The sequence below is a fragment of the Gekko japonicus genome, unplaced genomic scaffold, assembly GCF_001447785.1.
Source record: "Gekko japonicus isolate JY-2015 unplaced genomic scaffold, Gekko_japonicus_V1.1 scaffold712, whole genome shotgun sequence".
NCBI classification, from domain to species: Eukaryota; Metazoa; Chordata; class Lepidosauria; order Squamata; family Gekkonidae; genus Gekko; species Gekko japonicus.
Window position 1 is genome coordinate 538036 of NW_015176472.1, and position 16409 is coordinate 554444.

The 16409-nt window shown below is 48.3% G+C and overlaps 2 protein-coding genes across 2 annotated transcripts in view; one reads left to right on the forward strand and one right to left on the reverse strand.

Moving 5' to 3' along the window:
* Positions 1-16409, forward strand: part of LOC107123819 (zinc finger protein 850-like) — a 399053-nt gene that overhangs the window by 157090 nt on the left and 225554 nt on the right. The window lies entirely within an intron of this gene.
* Positions 67-16409, reverse strand: part of LOC107123820 (zinc finger protein 850-like) — a 75325-nt gene continuing 58982 nt past the window's right edge. Inside the window, exon 5 of the mRNA XM_015427161.1 lies at positions 67-2145. Coding sequence (XP_015282647.1) covers positions 78-2145 — 2068 coding nt within the window. The 3' untranslated portion in view covers positions 67-77. The remainder of the gene's footprint in view (positions 2146-16409) is intronic.

The following is a 16409-nucleotide window of genomic DNA, read 5'->3' on the forward strand; positions in this document are numbered from 1 at the left end:
AGAATCCCCCTCAAGAAAATCATGGTTTTGACTGTTTGGAAAAACTCTTTTCCTGCTTTTGCTGGACTTTAAATCACTCATATGATGATTTCCACTACATCTGAAATACTTTCCATGCTGTGGGTGGTTTTAGGAATCATGGGATTCTCCTCAATGTGGATTTTCTGATGGGAACTCAAGGATGAACTCCAAGCGAAACTCTTCCCACAATCTAAGCATTTATAAGGTTTCTCCCCTGTGTGCATAATCTGATGTGATTTCAGGTGAATATTCCGAGTAAAGTTCTTTCCACACACCAGGCATTTAAATGGTTTCTCCCCTGTGTGCACTCTTTGATGTCTCGTGAGGGCCGAGCTGGTACTCAAGTTCTTTCCACACTCCAGACATTTATACGGTTCCTCCCCAGTGTGGATTCTTTGATGCCCTCTGAAGACTGACTTCAGACTAAAACTCTTTCCACACTCTAAGCACTGATAGTCCGCTCCTGTGTGGATTCGTCGATGGGAGCTCAGGGATGTGCCCCAAGCAAAGCTCTTCCCACACTCTGAGCACTTATATGGTTTCTCCCCCGTGTGCATCCTTTGATGTGATTTAAGATGCATTTTCCGAGTAAAGTTCTTTCCACACACCAGGCATTCATATGGTTTCTCCCCTGTGTGAATTCTCTGATGTGCTGTCAGGTATGATTTCCAGCTGAAGCACTTGCCACATTCCAGGCACTTATAGGGCTTCTCTCCAGTGTGAACTCTCTGATGGTAAATCAGAGTTTTGTTCCAAGTGAAGCTTTTCCCACACTCAAAGCATTTATAGGGCTTCTCACCAGTGTGGATTTGTTGATGTCTTCTCAGGGCTGATCCTGTACTGCAGCCCTTTCCACATTCCGGGCACTTAAATGGCTTCTCACCTGAGTGAATTCTTTGATGGTAACCCAGAGTTTTGTTTGAAGAGAAGCTTTTCCCACACTCGAAGCATTTATATGGCTTCTCTCCTGTGTGCCTCCTTTGATGCTCTCTAAGGACCGACCTCAGACGGAAACTCTTTCCACACTCCAAGCACTGATAGTTCTCCCCTGTGTGGACTTTTTGATGTAAACTCAGGGAGGTACTCCAGGCAAAGCTCTTTCCACACTTCAGACATTTATATGGTTTCTCCCCCGTGTGCATCCTTTGATGTGAGTTCAGATGTGTCTTCCGAGTGAAGTTCTTTCCACACAGGAGGCATTTATATGGTTTCTCCCCTGTATGAATTCTTTGATGCGCAGTCAGGTACGATTGCCAACTGAAGCACTTGCCACATTCCAAGCACTTATAAGGCTTCTTGCCTGTGTGCATTCTCTGATGCCTTCTAAGGTCGGATCCTGTACTGCAGCTCTTTCCACATTCTAAGCACTTAAATGGCTTCCCATCTCTATGCATTCTTCTATGGTTAATCAGGGTTGTGTTCCAGGTGAAGAGCTTCCCACACTCCAAGCATTTATAGGGCTTCTCTCCTGTGTGCATTCGTTGATGCCCTCTAAGGACTGACTTCAAACTGAAACTCTTTCCACACTCCAAGCATTTATAGTCCTCCCCTGTGTGGATTCTCTGATGTAAACGCAGAGATGCTCTCCAAGCAAAGCTCTTTCCACACTCAGAACATTTATAGACCTCCCCTGTATGCATTCTTTGATGTGACGCGAGATGTGTGCTCCGAGTGAAGTTCTTTCCACACACAAGACATTTATATGGTTTCTCCCCTGTATGGATTCGCTGATGCCTGACAAAGGCTGAATTTGTAGTGAAGCTCTTCCCACATTCCAAGCACTTCAATGGCTCCTTGCTTTTGCGCTTTCTTGGATGGAAAATCAGGGATTTGCGCCAAGCAAACCGCTTTCCTGACTCCAACAATATGTACAGCTCCCCTCCTGCGTGCCTCCTTTGATGTTTTCTGAGGTCTGACTTCTCAGTAAAACTCTTTCCACACTCGGAGCATTTAAATGGCTTCTCCCCTGTGTGGATTCTTTGATGTGTCTGAAGCCTTGCATTGCTACACAAGCTCTTCCCACACACCAAGCATTTATATGGTTTCTCCCCCGTGTGGACTCGCCAGTGCCGATTAAGCCTTGATTTATAAGTAAAGCTTTTGTCACACAGAGGGCACTTGTGTCTTTTTGGGCTTTCGTCTTTTTTGCTTTGGGCTGGGGTTTCTTCGAAATCACCAAGCTGAGAAGGAATGGATCCAGTTGGTGTATTTATCTCAGTTTTCTGTCTCTGTTTTCCAACCTCTTGTGATCTGCCCCTTCCCCCTGGCATCCCAGATTGATCTTCCTTGGCCTCTTTCTTCCATCCATCACCTGTTGGAACAAAACAAGAAAGAACAACTCTAATATCTAGATGGTAAATGAAGCCTGAAATCAAGGAACGATTTGAATTAGCTGCAGCTGCATCAGCTGCATTGGTTGCCAGTCGAGTACCGAATCAGGTTGAGGGTTATGGTATTAACATTCAAGGCCCTATGCAGTCTGGGACGGTCATATCTACAGGATCAACTCTCCCCATATGTTCGCCGGTGAGCCTTGCGCTCCTCTGAATAGCATCTTGTGGTGACCCCTGGCCCCAAAGACATCTGCTTAGCCTCAGCCAGGGCCACGGCCTTTTCAGCTCTGGCCCCGGCCTGGTGGAAATCCTTGCCAAGTGAGATCAGGGCCCTGGGGGGCTTATATACCCCAGAGAGCACTACAGTCGGGGTCTCAAAACCGACTGGCCCTCCCAGGTCCCAAGGATGCCAGGCTGGTTACTACCAGGGCCAGGGCCTTCTCAGTGGCGGCTCCGCACTGGTGGAATGAGCTCCCAGAAGAGATCAGGGTCCTGCAGGATCTTTTCCAGTTCCACAGGGCCTGCTAGACGGCGCTCTTCCACCAGGCCTTCAACTAAGGAGCTGCCACCACCATTCCATCAACAATCGTAATTATAGAATCCTGGCCCTTGGCTTTGACATCTACCGCCTGTGCAGCCGCATATATCACTGAACAGAATATTTAGTAAGATCTTTGCTGGCACTCATGCAGTATGCCATCGCTATGTATTTAATTAGTCATCATAAGCACCTAATAATATTGAATGATTTTAACTGAACTGTTTTTAGATGATTTTATGTGGATCTTAACTGTTATTTGTGTATTTATTTATTTATTTATTGCATTTATACCCCGCCCTCCCCAATGGGCTCAGGGCGGCTTACAGGGGCAAGGTAAAAACCTTGCCATAATAAAAACATGATATACATAGTAACTTAAAAAAACATATAGTACATCTTAAAAAACATCCTGAACTTAAAACAATGGTGCTCAATAACTTCTATAAATCCAAAGATGGCAAATCATAGGTCCAAAGTTCCCAGTGGTATTTCCCACGCTGTTAACGCCCACAGGAGAACGACTTAGGGCTTCTTTACAATATTCAGATGTTTCCTCAGGGCCTCGTCAAACCATGACGGTGATGGTATAGTAGGGGCGGCGGCTCCTACTCAAAGGCCTGGCAGAAGAGCTCCGTCTTGCAGGCCCTGTGGAACTGCAAAAGGTCCCGCAGGGCCCGGATCTCCCCCGGGAGCTCATTCCACCAGGTAGGAGCCGCCACTGAAAAAGCCCTGACCCTAGTAGCAGCTAGTTTGGTGTCCTTGGGGCCCGGGATGACTAACAAATTTTGGCCCCCCGACCGTAGTGCTCTTGGGGGAACATATGGGGAAAGGCGGTATTTTTGTATAAGCCACCCTGAGCCTGCCTCGGCGGGGAGGGCAGGGTATAAATTAAACAAACAAATAAATAATGATAAATATTACAGTTCCACAGGGCCTGCGAAACGGAGTTGTTCCATCATGCCTTTGGGTGAGGCCCTTTCGTTCCATCTTAATGGTGCTCGGCGCCCATCCCCCCAATCAACTGTTCCAACTGGGCAGACATGCAGCATCCTCCGGGAGCTTCTGTAATACTTTTGCCCATCTTGTAGTTATGCCACTGGGGCTTTACATTGGATTATTGCTTGACTGTTTTTAAAATGTTTTATTCTGTGGAATTTTGTTGCAAACTGCCCTCAGCCCGCTTGTGGGGAAGGGCGGGTTGGAAACATAGTAGACTAAATAAATAAATATTCCGAGTGAAGGAAAATGTCTTCAACATAGACATCAGGAGGAACATAGATTTTACCACACATTAAACAGTTTCCGCTCGTTGCCATTAAAAGACAGCCAATACGGGGCACTGCACAGAATGCTAGATTGGAACCAGGCAGTTTCAGGTTCCACTCAGTGCTCATCCCCCAGCTTGGTATACAAAGGCCCCGGTCACACGGAAGGTTTTGGGCCGGGAGAGGGATGGATCGGGGGCGCAGCAAACGGGTGTGATTTCACCGCAACATCTGGGAAGCGGCGTGCACCCGTCCCCGATCCGGCCCTTCAGGCCGAAAATCCGCAGTTAAAATAAACCACCTACAGAGGTGGACTTAGCAGAAAGGCCGCGGCAAGCGCGGCCGTGGGATCGCCGGTGCGTCCTTCTGCCGGCGCATCCGAGGCTCCCAGCCGAACTGCGCATGCGCACACATGCGCAGCCAGCTGCCTCGGTCTCCCGTCGGTGGCTTCCTCCCCGGCATCTGATCATGCCGGGGAGCAATGGTGCGGCGGCTCAGGGGATCTGTGTGATCCCGCCGCTGCGTGTCTTTTTTGGTGTGGCTCTGAATAGCCGCACTTTGGCCGTGTTTTTACCTGCCGTGTGGCAGGGGCCAAAAAGTCTCTGGTTCAATCCCCAATATCCCTACTTTAAAGCCTTGAATTACAGAGAGGCCCTGCCAACCAGAGGAGACCACACTAAGCTATGGCTGCTTCTACATAGGGGCGATTCTTCCTGTAGTATTTATTCCCCTTGTAAATGCAGAGGCATCTGCCGTGACACAGGAGAGTCCATGTGGCATTCACTGCATTTTCCTTATCTCCTTCTCCCAAAGCTGCCAACCCCTTGCCACTGGAGGGGTTTGGGGTTGGTGGTGTAAAATCGGCAACTGACACATTGCTATAGCGTTATAATGATCTATCTACTAGCTCCGCCAAAAGTTCAGAGGAGCTAGTAGATAATTATAACGTTATAATACTATAGGGACTGCTGGTTTTAAAAAAAAGCCCAAGAAGGCCTTCTGGTGGGGAGGCTGGGAATGGCAGAGATGGGGGGAATGGGTATTGATGTGGGTGTAACCTGCAAAATGCTCACCCTCCCTTCCACATGGTGTATAGACATGGTCTGACTGTGGTCTTCCTAAAAGATCATACCAAACCAGGTTTGGGAAAGACGGCGGCAATTGAGCACAAAGGGGTGGGGTGGGGTGGGACACAGATAATGGATAATTAGGAGATGATGTCATGTGGATACGCCATTAAAAAATTTGGTCTGGAGCAAAAGCTCTGTGTAGAAGCAGCCTAGATGGACCAGAGGTAGCTTGATATATTCAATAAACACCGTTACTGGATTTCCCAACTGCTCAGAGCCAATGCTCCCTCTAAACTGTGGAGTCTTGTGAGCAAAAATCCTACTTTGTGAGCTACTGGCATTGAAGTTGTGAGTGAGCAATTTCGCTTCTGCATAAATTAGCTTGCTCTGGAGCCATCCTTCCTGAGCTGAGACAAAAATGTGTGAGCTGGAGGCTAAAAAACTGTGAGCTAGCTCACACTAACTCAGCTTAGGGGGAACACTGCTCAGAGCCAAAGGAAGTGGCTATCATTTTGTCCTGTTATAACCTCTTTCTCATAGGTGACAGATGGTTCCCAGCTGTTTCCCCTGATAAAACCCTATTCCCAGTGGGTGAGGTTTAGCCTCAGGTACACAGAGGTGACTTCCACGCCAGTTGGTTGTCCCGAGGTCCATGTTTTTGGGACACACATACCCCCGTTTCCCCAGAGCACTGTTATGTTTTCATGCACCTCCCAGTTTTTACTGTGGTCTGGCCAAAAACCTGCTTTAGTATGAACTTTTTGGAAACATCACAGCAAAGCCAGGGAGACTGCCTTGTGGGTAGGACAGTCAAGATCTCTCCCAGGACCAATCACATCAGCATCATTTTCAGTGCCCCAGTTCTGCACAGCCATTCTGCCACTCCACTGATGGGCTTTAAAAAAAAAACCCACCTGGGAACTGCTTGATTGCTATATTGCTCAGTCTCCAATCTGCCCTTTCTAGGCAAGGTAACTGAGAAATCATTTGTGGAATAGCTCCAAGTCTTTTCAGATGACACATCTGCTCTGGACTCCTTTTGGTCTGAATTCAGGCCAGGCTACTGGACGGACAGGGTTCTGGGGGCTTTAGCTGATGGTCCCTGAAGGTAGACAAAGGCTGTGCCTTGTGGAGAGACAACGCAGGGATTTGCATTTGGATGTCATCGATTTGCTGACAGCACACAACTCTTATATTTCTTTAGGGTAGAGGTCCTAAACCAATGCCTGGCTGCCATGGTTATACTCAGGGGGTTTTTTGTAGAAAAAGCCCAGCAGGAACTCATTAGCATAATAGGCCACACCCAACAACAGAAACTCATTAGCCTATCCGGCCACACCCCTGACAGCATAGCTCATTAGCATATTAGGCCACACCCCCATGTTACTAGAAGTGTGCTCATCCAGCCACACCCACCTTTTGCTTCTTATTCTGTTACCTTGTTTGTTGTCAAAACCCAGGGCTTTTTTTGTAGCAGGAACTGCTTTGCATGTTAGGCCACACACCCCTGATGTAGCCAATCCTAATGAGTTCCTGCTGTTGGGTGTGGCCTATTATGCTAATGAGTTCCTGCTGGGCGTGGCCAACTTGGGAGCCAGCCGGAACTCCGTTCCTGTGTGTTCCTGCCCCAAAATAGCCCTGGTTATACTACTAGCGTCAACAAGTTCATATCGAATCCTGATGCAACAAAGGTGATTCTGGTTGGGAAGGCTGAAATCTTGAAGGATATTGTGCTCCACTATTCAGTGGAGCAAAGTATGAGTCCTTTAAGACCAACAAAGTTTAATCCTGGGTATAAGTTTTTGTGTGCACGCACACTTCTTCAGATACAATGAAATGGAAATTACCGTCCATACACATAGGTAGAAAGTGAGCAGTAAATTAGCATACAGCTTAATGAAGGTGTTTAACAGATTCAAGGGCCAAACAGGAATAACAAGCTTAGTTTATATGGTTACCATTTGTTTGGGTTTAATTCTAGGAGAAAACATAGTGAGGGAAATAAATATATCAAAATTGGAGATTGATGGACAGATGGACCTTCCTGATGGCACCTGGGCCTTTGGCCTGATCCAACATTGGCGTCTCTTAACGTCCAAAGGCAAACCTCCTCTGTTCATCTTTTGCTTCCAAAACCCTATGAGATCGCCAAAAGTCAGTTGCGACGATGGCACTTCCCACCACCACGACTCCTTACCTCAGCTTAACCAATCTAGCCACAGTGGATTCATGCCACGGTAACCCTGAGGGCTAACTATTCAAACCGGCTGTATCCCTCATCCTACATGACCCCTCACGCCAACCAAGAGCACCCGCATCTTATCTTGCCCGCATCCACTTCTTCAGCACCTCCACTGATTATGCCAGTTGAGGGAGGCTTACCTAAAGAGGCCACGATTCCATAATTCTCCACCATGACTTCCCTGTGCAGAGCTCTTTGGCCCGGATCCAGCAGAGCCCACTCCTCCTCATTGAAAGACACGACCACCTCCTCAAAGGACACTGGGCCCTGAAAGAAGAAGAACATTCTCTCCTCAGGGATGACGTCATGGTCCTGCCCTTCTTAGAATCATAGGATCGTAGAGTTGGAAGGGACCTCCAGGGTTATCTAGTCTAACCCCCTGCACAAGGCGGGAAATGCACAAATACCTCCCCCCTCCACACCCGCAGTGACCCCACTCTATGCCCAGAAGAGGGGAGGAAAAAACCCTCTCCAGGATCCCTGGCCAAACTGGCCTGGAGAAAAACCCCCAAAGTGGCGATCAGCATTTCCCTGGGCGTGTAAGAAAGGGGCCACGAGAACTAAGCACTGAGGCAACCCGTCCTGCCCTCCCTTTTCGTGATCTGCCTAAGTCCGGCATTGCTGTCAGATGCTGTCTTAGCACAGCCTGGAAGGGCCCTTGAAGGCAAGGTTGCCGAGGGTCCTTCACAGGCAGCACTGACCTTTTTCCAGGTGGGGCACTTTGGCGGGACAGGGACAGAGAGGCATGCTTTGCGGGAGGGACGGTTCTGGCCACTGTGCCCTCCTCCTACCTGATCTGGTTGCGGGGGAGTCGGTTCTGCAGGATCACAAACGGATGAGTGAGGATGTGTTGCTGGAGTCACTGGAACACCTGCGGTGAGCACAAAAGACAGTGTGAATACCTTTGGTCGTTTCCTTTATGAAGTTCAATTGTATTTCAGTTCCTTGAATGAAAAACGTCGCTTCATTTTGGCTCCCGGACGGACGTACTGAAGATCAGAGGAGGCAACTTTCTGGATGCCTCCAGGAAACCCGTAACGGGGACAGAAGGCATTCGGCGACTTGCCCCAGGCCACTGGTGTTCTGAGCTACAACACAGAGCTACCTCATGAGAAAACTTTGGTAGAACTTTCCTCCAGACATCTGTTTAAGCTTTCCTAATGCTGACAGTGCAGCAATACTCTACACAGCTAAGATGCTTTAAAGTTTGCCTCCGTTCTACAAGGGAGACGGATGGGATACACCAATCTCTAGTTCTGACATATTTATTACCTATGTTGGTCCCCCCCCAGTTGAACCCAAAGAGATGATAACCAGAAACCAAGCTTGTCACTTTTTTATGTTAAAAAACATCTTCACCATTTTGCATGCTAATTTAACAATCCATCCTCTATACATACACAACCAGGGGTCATTTCCTGCAGGAGCGCGCAGGAGCAGCGCTCCGGCAGTAAAGACCCCAGGGGGCGGGCACATGCAACAAGCCCCACCCCTGCTCCCAGCAGCCCTCAGTCAGAGCAAGAAGCAGCCAGGTAAGTTGCAGAGCTCCCCCCCAGCCCCCCGGTCCAAAACAGTCCAGTGGCACCTTTAAGACCAAGTTTTATTCAGGTACAAGCTCTGCACGTTCCCCCACTCCCAATAGCTAGCAATCCAAAACAGTCCAGCGGAGCCTGAGCGGTGGGTGTTGCCTTCTGACACATTTCCGGTGATGTCAGGGGGTGTGGCATATGCAAATAAGTTATGCTAATGAATTATGCTAATGAGCTCCTGCACCTCTTTTTCGATGAAATGACCCCTGTACACAACTATGATCTGTAATTCCATTTCATTGTCTGACAAAGTGTGCACGCAAACTTTGTTGGTCTTAAAGGTGCCACTGGCCTCTTTGTTCTAGCACAGCGGTCTGATAGCACGGCCTATCCTGATCTCGCCAGATCTTATAAGCTAAGCAGGGTCAGCCACGGTCAGTACTTGGACAGAGACTACCAAGGAAGACATGGGTTGCTATGCAGAGGAAGGCAATATGTTGGACAGGATGCTGGACTAGATGGATTACTGGTCTGATCCAGCAGGGCTCTTCTTCTGTTCTTATGAAGGCCTCGGCCTCCATGCCCTGTTCTTGGCCCTCCCGAGGAACTGGTTGGCCACTGTGTGAGACAGGATGCTGGACTAGATGGACTACTGGTGTGATCCAGCAGGGCTCTTCTTATGTTCTTAAGGCAATGGCAAACTGCCTCTGCTTTTCACTTGCTTTGGAAGCCCCTTGCTAAGGTTGCCATGTTGGCTCCAATTTGACGGCGCTTTAAACACACATGAATTTGGGGGAGATCACAGAGAGGGACAAACAAGCAGAAAGATCTCCCATTCATTCTTACTCATCCAGGTGGCGTTTTGGTCACCTTCCTGAACCGACAGCAGCCTCTCTCCAGTGCCTGATGGAGCACCTTCTGCCTCTGGAAAATCTGTGGCTACGTCTGTTAATGCCCCCTGCGCCTGAAACAGCAAAGAAGATCCCAGCACGGGGAGGTTAGAACAGGAATAAGGCAGACAAAAATCTGGGGGCGGTAGGACAGTCCCTGCTGTAATGGCAAGAACAAGCTGCACCACTGGAGGGGAATGTTCGGATCTCTCTGGAAGTGTTCCCAGACCCTTGAATTAGGGGGATGGAAACGTCTCACCTGCAGGTCCTGGTTCTTGTCCTCTGCCTGGCTGAGGAGGAAGCCTTCTGCCAGGGCCACCGCCTGGGAACTGGTCTCCGGCCCGCATTCCCTCACCCAGCTCTCCATCTCCGGGGGCAGGACGGCCAGGAACTGCTCCAGGATCACCAGGTCCAGGATCTGATTCTTGGTGAGCTGTTCTGGCTTCAGCCACCGACAGCAAAGGTCGTGGAGGCGGTTGCAAACCTCCCGGGGCCCCTCCGCCTCCCAGTAATGGAACCTCCTAAAATTCTGGCGTGGGGCATCGGAGCTGGGGGTGTCCTCTCCTGGGGATTTCTGCAGAGTTGTTTCCCAGAATGTCCCAGAATTCCCAGACTTGCTTCCAGCCTCTAGGAGACCGGGCCCTCTGGCTACTTCAGGGCCACCCGAGTCTTCCTTTCCCGTCTTCCAGTCCTGCTTAGCTGCAGCCTCCAAAAGGGTCCAAAATCCACCCTGTTCTTCTCCCATGGCCTTTGCAAGAAAGGTCGCCTCAAGATCCACGGGGCTACTAAAGTCTCGCAAAGCCCACAAATTCAGAGTGCAATTCTTCACTCTCTGATCAGGAATCCCAAGGAAAGTGTCATTGTCCTGTCATTGTCCGTATCTTCTCCCTGTAGGAAAGGGGGTGAGATACTAAACCTCAAAAACTACAATTCTCCCAGAGATTGATGGGGGGGGGGGACCAATGATCCCTCTAAGCTGTGGAGTCTTGGTGAGCAAAAATTCTACTTTATGAGCTACTGGCATTAAAGCTGCGAGGGAGCGATCGGGCTACTGCATAGATTAGTTGGCTCTGGAGCCCTCCTCCCTGAGCCGAGAGAAAAATGCGTGAGCCAGAGGCTAAAAAACTGTGAGCTAGCTCACACTAACTCAGCTTAGAGGGAACACTGGGGGGGGGGGAAACCAAGGGTCTCAGGAAGCAGCACCCCTCCCAGGGGGTCTCTCCCTCTGTTGGGACTCCCCTCCGTGACAGCTTCTCCCCTTCTCTCCTCCCCCTCCCACCCTCAGGGCTCTGTCCATGCAAAGCGAGTTGAAACCGTTTTCTGTTCGCTCCGAATTCAAAAGGCACCATCTCCCGTTTTAAGTCTCCTAAGAGACAGGGACGATTTTTTTTCCCTCTCCTGGCTCTGCAGAGGCAAGAGAAAAGAGGCTCTCTGATCTGTGTGTTTTGGAAACAATGGTGGGGCTGCGGAGGCCTCCTCCGCCGAGGAGGGGAAACGGGGAGGAGCCCCAGTCCCCCCCCCCCCAGTCAGCAGATGTCTCGTTGCGCCCTTTGTCCCCATGCACGACTGGCTCTCGACGGTCTCTCGGTCTTGCGGTCTTCCCTTAGTGTCCACCGCCCTCCGCTGACACCCCCCAGCGACTTCGCTGCACCCCCCAAAGGCCTCTGCAACTCACCAGGGGCGGGATGCAAAGACCTCTTCTGCCCCTAGGTTGGGGGGGGGGGAGAGAGAGAGACAGCGCGGCTCACAAAGAAGCCTCTCTGGGAAGCCAGACTCACTGGCTTTAACCCTTCTATCAGTTCTCGCTGGAAAGCTAAGGCTCCAGCCTGCAGTGGGGAGAGACGGATTCAGGCGGGCAGCCGTATTGGTCTGAAGCAGCAGTCCCGCAGTGCCTTCAAGACCAACAGTTTTATTCAAGGTAGAAGTTTTGTGCGCGCGCACACTTGTTCAGATACCTGGGCATGCACACCTCTTCAGGTAAAAAGTAAAGGTTCCCTTGCTCGAAAGCCAGTCGAATCCGACTCTAGGGTTGCGGTGCTCATCTCCGTTTCCAAGCCGAAGAGCCAGCGCTGTCCGAAGACGTTTCCGTGGTCATGTGGCCGGCATGACTAAACACCAAGACCAAACCCTATTTATCTACTTGCAATTTCTTGCTTTCGGACTGCTAGGTTGGCAGGAGCCGGAACTAGAGACGGGAGCTCACTCCGTCATGCGGCAACTCAGGTCTCCAACTGCTGAACTACTGACCTTCCACAGCCTGCAGTTCAGCATCTTAACCACTTGAGCCACCGCAGCTCCAAAGAAGCACTAGAAAGAGTAAAAATCAAGTACAGGTTTGAAAGAAACAGACGTAGGAATTGGCAGCTGGGAGACAATTGGCAAAGCTTAAAAAGGACAGTTCGGTCTGAAAAACTGCAGTGGATTTTCCAGAACAATGGCCAGCTTTGTGAGAGAAAGGAGTGTTACAGGCCGAACCTTAAGCCAATTTCAGAGACTGAAGGGAAAAACAAACAGCTACTTGACAGGGCAAAAGAATGAGGGAGAAACCCCAAAGAAATCAAAGAAGAGGGCTAAGAGAAATCCTATAAAAGGGTAAAGATGAAAGCATTCTATATCTAGGGGGGACGGGGAGAAAACATATGTAAAGTATAAAGAAAATGAAAGATGCACCTATGAATGCAGAAGCTGAAAATCCTATGAGGGTCCTTTTGGAGGCGGGGGGGGGGGAGATAAGAACTAGCAACTCATAGAGAAAGAAAAAGAAAAGCAGAAAAGAGGGATCAGAAACCATCTAAGGCAAATAATCAAGAGGAAAAATCGAGAAAATTTAAATTAAAAAATACATTTTCCAGGTAGTATATAGCAGTCCAATAAATTCTTACATAAGGATGGGGCAATAGAACAAAGGTTGAGTCCAGTGGCACCTTTAAGACCAAGAAAGTTTAATTCTGGGTATAAGCTGAAGAACTGTGCATGCACACAAAAGCTCTTAGAATCAGAATTAAACTTTGTTGGTTTTAAAGGTGCCACTGGACTCACACTTTTTCGATAAGGATGGGGCTGTGAGTGGCAGGGAGAAATACGAGGGAAGTTTAAAAGGTAGTTCAATGTATAATGTCAAACAGAGGGAAAAGTCCAATACAGCAGCAGCAGCAGCAGCAGAAGAGTTGGTTTTATACCCCGCTTTTCACTACTCGAAGGAGTCACAGAGCGACTTACAATCAACTTTCCTTCCTCTCCCCACAACAGACACCCTGTGAGGTAGGTGGGGCTGAGAGAGTTCTGAGAGAACTGTGACTGACCCAAGGTCACCCAGCTGGCTTCTCCAGATTAGAGTCCGCTGCTCTTAACCACTACATCAAACAAAGCAGAAGGAAGACTGCACTATTTTTAAATCTTATCTCAGCTCTAAAACTGCAGTTATTACTATTAATATTAGTTGTTACGCTTGCAGGTTTTATTATTGTAGTAAGATGATTGCAGGTGCTGCTATTCTTGCCGCTCTTCTCATTATTGTACTTGTTCTTATAGTCATACTTCTTGTTACCAATGTTCCCTCTAAGCTGTAGAGTCCTGTGAGCAAAAATTCTACTTTGTGAGCTACTGGCATTAAAGTTGTGAGTGAGCGATTTGGCTACCGCATAAATTAGTGAGTTCTGGAGCCCTCCTTCCTGAGCCAAGACAGAAATCTGTGAGCCGGAGGCTAAAAAACTGTGAGCTAGCTCACACTAACTCAGCTTAGAGGGAACACTGCTTGTTACTATACAGTTTTATTGTCTTTATAAAACATTATTTAAAAAAATTAAAAAGACAGAAGGAAAGATTGTACACCGACTTTAAAAAGTAAGAGGTTTAAAAAAAAAAAAAAAGAGGTCAGCTACGTTTATAAGCAACCTTTCCTCAAGGCAGAAATGCACAAAGTTAGCTATAAATATGACTGAAGACAGGCGGCATTCATGAGAGTCCAAAGAAAAGAAGGATAAAATTCTGTGCGGACAAAGAAAAAACGGCGGGCGAGTTGGAAGGGGGCAGGTAAGACATCGCTAAAAGATACAGAAAGGACAAATAACAGTAGAAGAAGTCTATAGAAGACACTGAGGATTGTTAAGGGAATTTAAGTGCCTTATGCTTAGAAATCCTAAAAAGGCAAGCAAATGAGAAAACTGTGCATGCCCAAACAAATGGAATGGAATAACAAAACAGAACTAATGGAGAAAGAAAGATGAATGGAGGCATGTTAACGGAGGCAAAACAAGAAGCAAAAACGTCGACATCCAAAGCAGAACAGTAGAGTGTTGCAGGGGCCGGCAGTTGTGAAAAAGGTAGGGATTGTTGCATAACTGACTGTCCCTGTCACAGAAGATGCACAAAACTGTCCACTGATGAGCACCTTCTCCCCCCAGGGGATATTCTCCAATTTGGTGTAGTGGTTAAGAGCGCGGACTCTAATCTGGGGAAACCGGGTTTGATTCCCCACTCCTCCACTTGCAGCTACTGGATGATCTTGGGCAAGCCATAGTTCTGTCAGAGCTGTTCTTGAAAAAGAGCAGTTTCTGTCAGAGCTTTCTCAGCCCCACCTACCTCACAGGGTGTCTGTTGTGGGGAGGGGAAGGGAAAGGAGTTTGTAAGCCGCTCTGAGACTCCTTTGGGTAGTGAAGGGTGGGGTATAAATCCAATCTCCTCCTCCTCCTCCTCCTCCTCCTTCTATATAACAACCCCTTTTGTACCTGTAAAAATCAATTGAAAAGTCCCAACTAGGCTTTGAGGACTAAAAACAATAGGATAATGTAGGCAAACAAAGACCCTGAGGCACAGCCTGGGACAACCCTCTCGATTTTTAAAATCAGAACTCATTTATTTTAGTGCATTTTTCTTCTGCCCTTTTCCCAAGGAATTCACGACAGCATTCATGGTCCTTCCCCTCCTCCATTGTATCCTCCAAAACAGCAGTACGGGTCTTCAGTGAACATTTAAAATCAGAATGTTTTCCGCAGGGCCGTGAAAACGGAGCTTTTTTGCTGGGCGTTTCAGTAAGAATGATTTCATCGGCTGTGCTGCACTTGCACTTTATTACATGATACCGCTGCAGTGGCTCAAGTGGTTAAGACGCTGAACTGCAGGCTGTGGAGGGTCAGTAGTTCAGCAGTTCAAGACCCGGGTGCCGCATGATGGAGTGAGCTCCTGTCTCTAGTTCCAGCTCCTGCCAACCTAGCAGTTTGAAAGCAAGAAATTGATAAATAGGTACCACTTCAGTGGGAAGGTAACAGCGTTCCGTGCGCCTTGGTGTTTAGTCATGCCGGCCACGTGACCACGGAAACGTCTTCGGACAGCGCTGGCTCTTTGGCTTGGAAACGGAGATGAGCACTGCAACCCTAGAGTCGGACTTGACTGGCTTTCGAGCAAGGGAACCTTTACCGCCACATTTAAATGGTCTTAACTGTATTTATTTGGAATTTTATTGAATTGTATTTTATGTATATATTTATGCTGGTTTTTAAAGTTGTGTGTAAGCTGCCCTGAGCCGCTCTGGCAGCAGGGTGGGATAGAAATCCAATAAATAAATAAATAAAATAGTGCTGGGAAAAATTTCTGTTCCGTGTCATTGCTCCTAGGGACCTTGTGAGGTACGCAAGGCAGAGAGATTGGCCAGCCCAAAGTAACCCAGTGTTGTGGCAAGTCAGAATTTGAATCTGGGTCTCTCCAGTCCTAGTCTACCTATCTGCTCTGTCTAAAAGGGGAGGGGGTGGATGGGATGTAGCAAAAAATGATACTTGCCAAATAAAGAAAGAAGCTTTTCATGGACCGCTGTGTAGTGCATGTTTAGTGTTGAGAAAAGGGGGAAAGTAGACCACATCCTGAAATTTGTCTACTTTGAGCCAATAGCCAAAGTGAAACCATTACAGTTACTTGCCTGTCCCCAAGTAAACTAGGCCTTGATTCAATACTGAATCCAGACACAGCTGAAATATTTTGATTTTTTTCCAGTATTATTCAGAACAGCTTTCTCCATGGATGGATGCAGGGCTTTTTTTGTAGAAAAAGCCCAGCAGGAACTCATTAGCATATTAGACCACACACCCCATGCCTTCCGTTGGGGAGCCTGGGGGAGCCCCCCCTTGAACAGGCTGGGGAAGGCACAGGGAGGCATTTAAATGCCTCCCTGATCCTTCTAGGGGGCCCCCTGGCCCGCCTACCTTGGAGTCACTGGGGGGGGGTCACTCTCCAGGCCTTCCCTCTGTAGCCAGGCATGCAGAAGTTTTGGCTGTAGTGGGCGTGGCCAACTCTGAAGCCAGCCGGAACTCCGTTCCTGTGCGTTCCTGCCCAAAAATAGCCCTGGATGGATGGATTAAATGTAACCAAAAATGCTAAGGACTGGCCAGGATTCAGCTACTTTCGAATCCAAGCTAAAAGCCACGCCTTGTCATTAATTTTACCCTGTTTATTGCGCCTCCCTGGGACTGATTGTTCAATACCATTTCGAAAAGCTCCTAACCAAACACAAAGGAAAATAATCAATA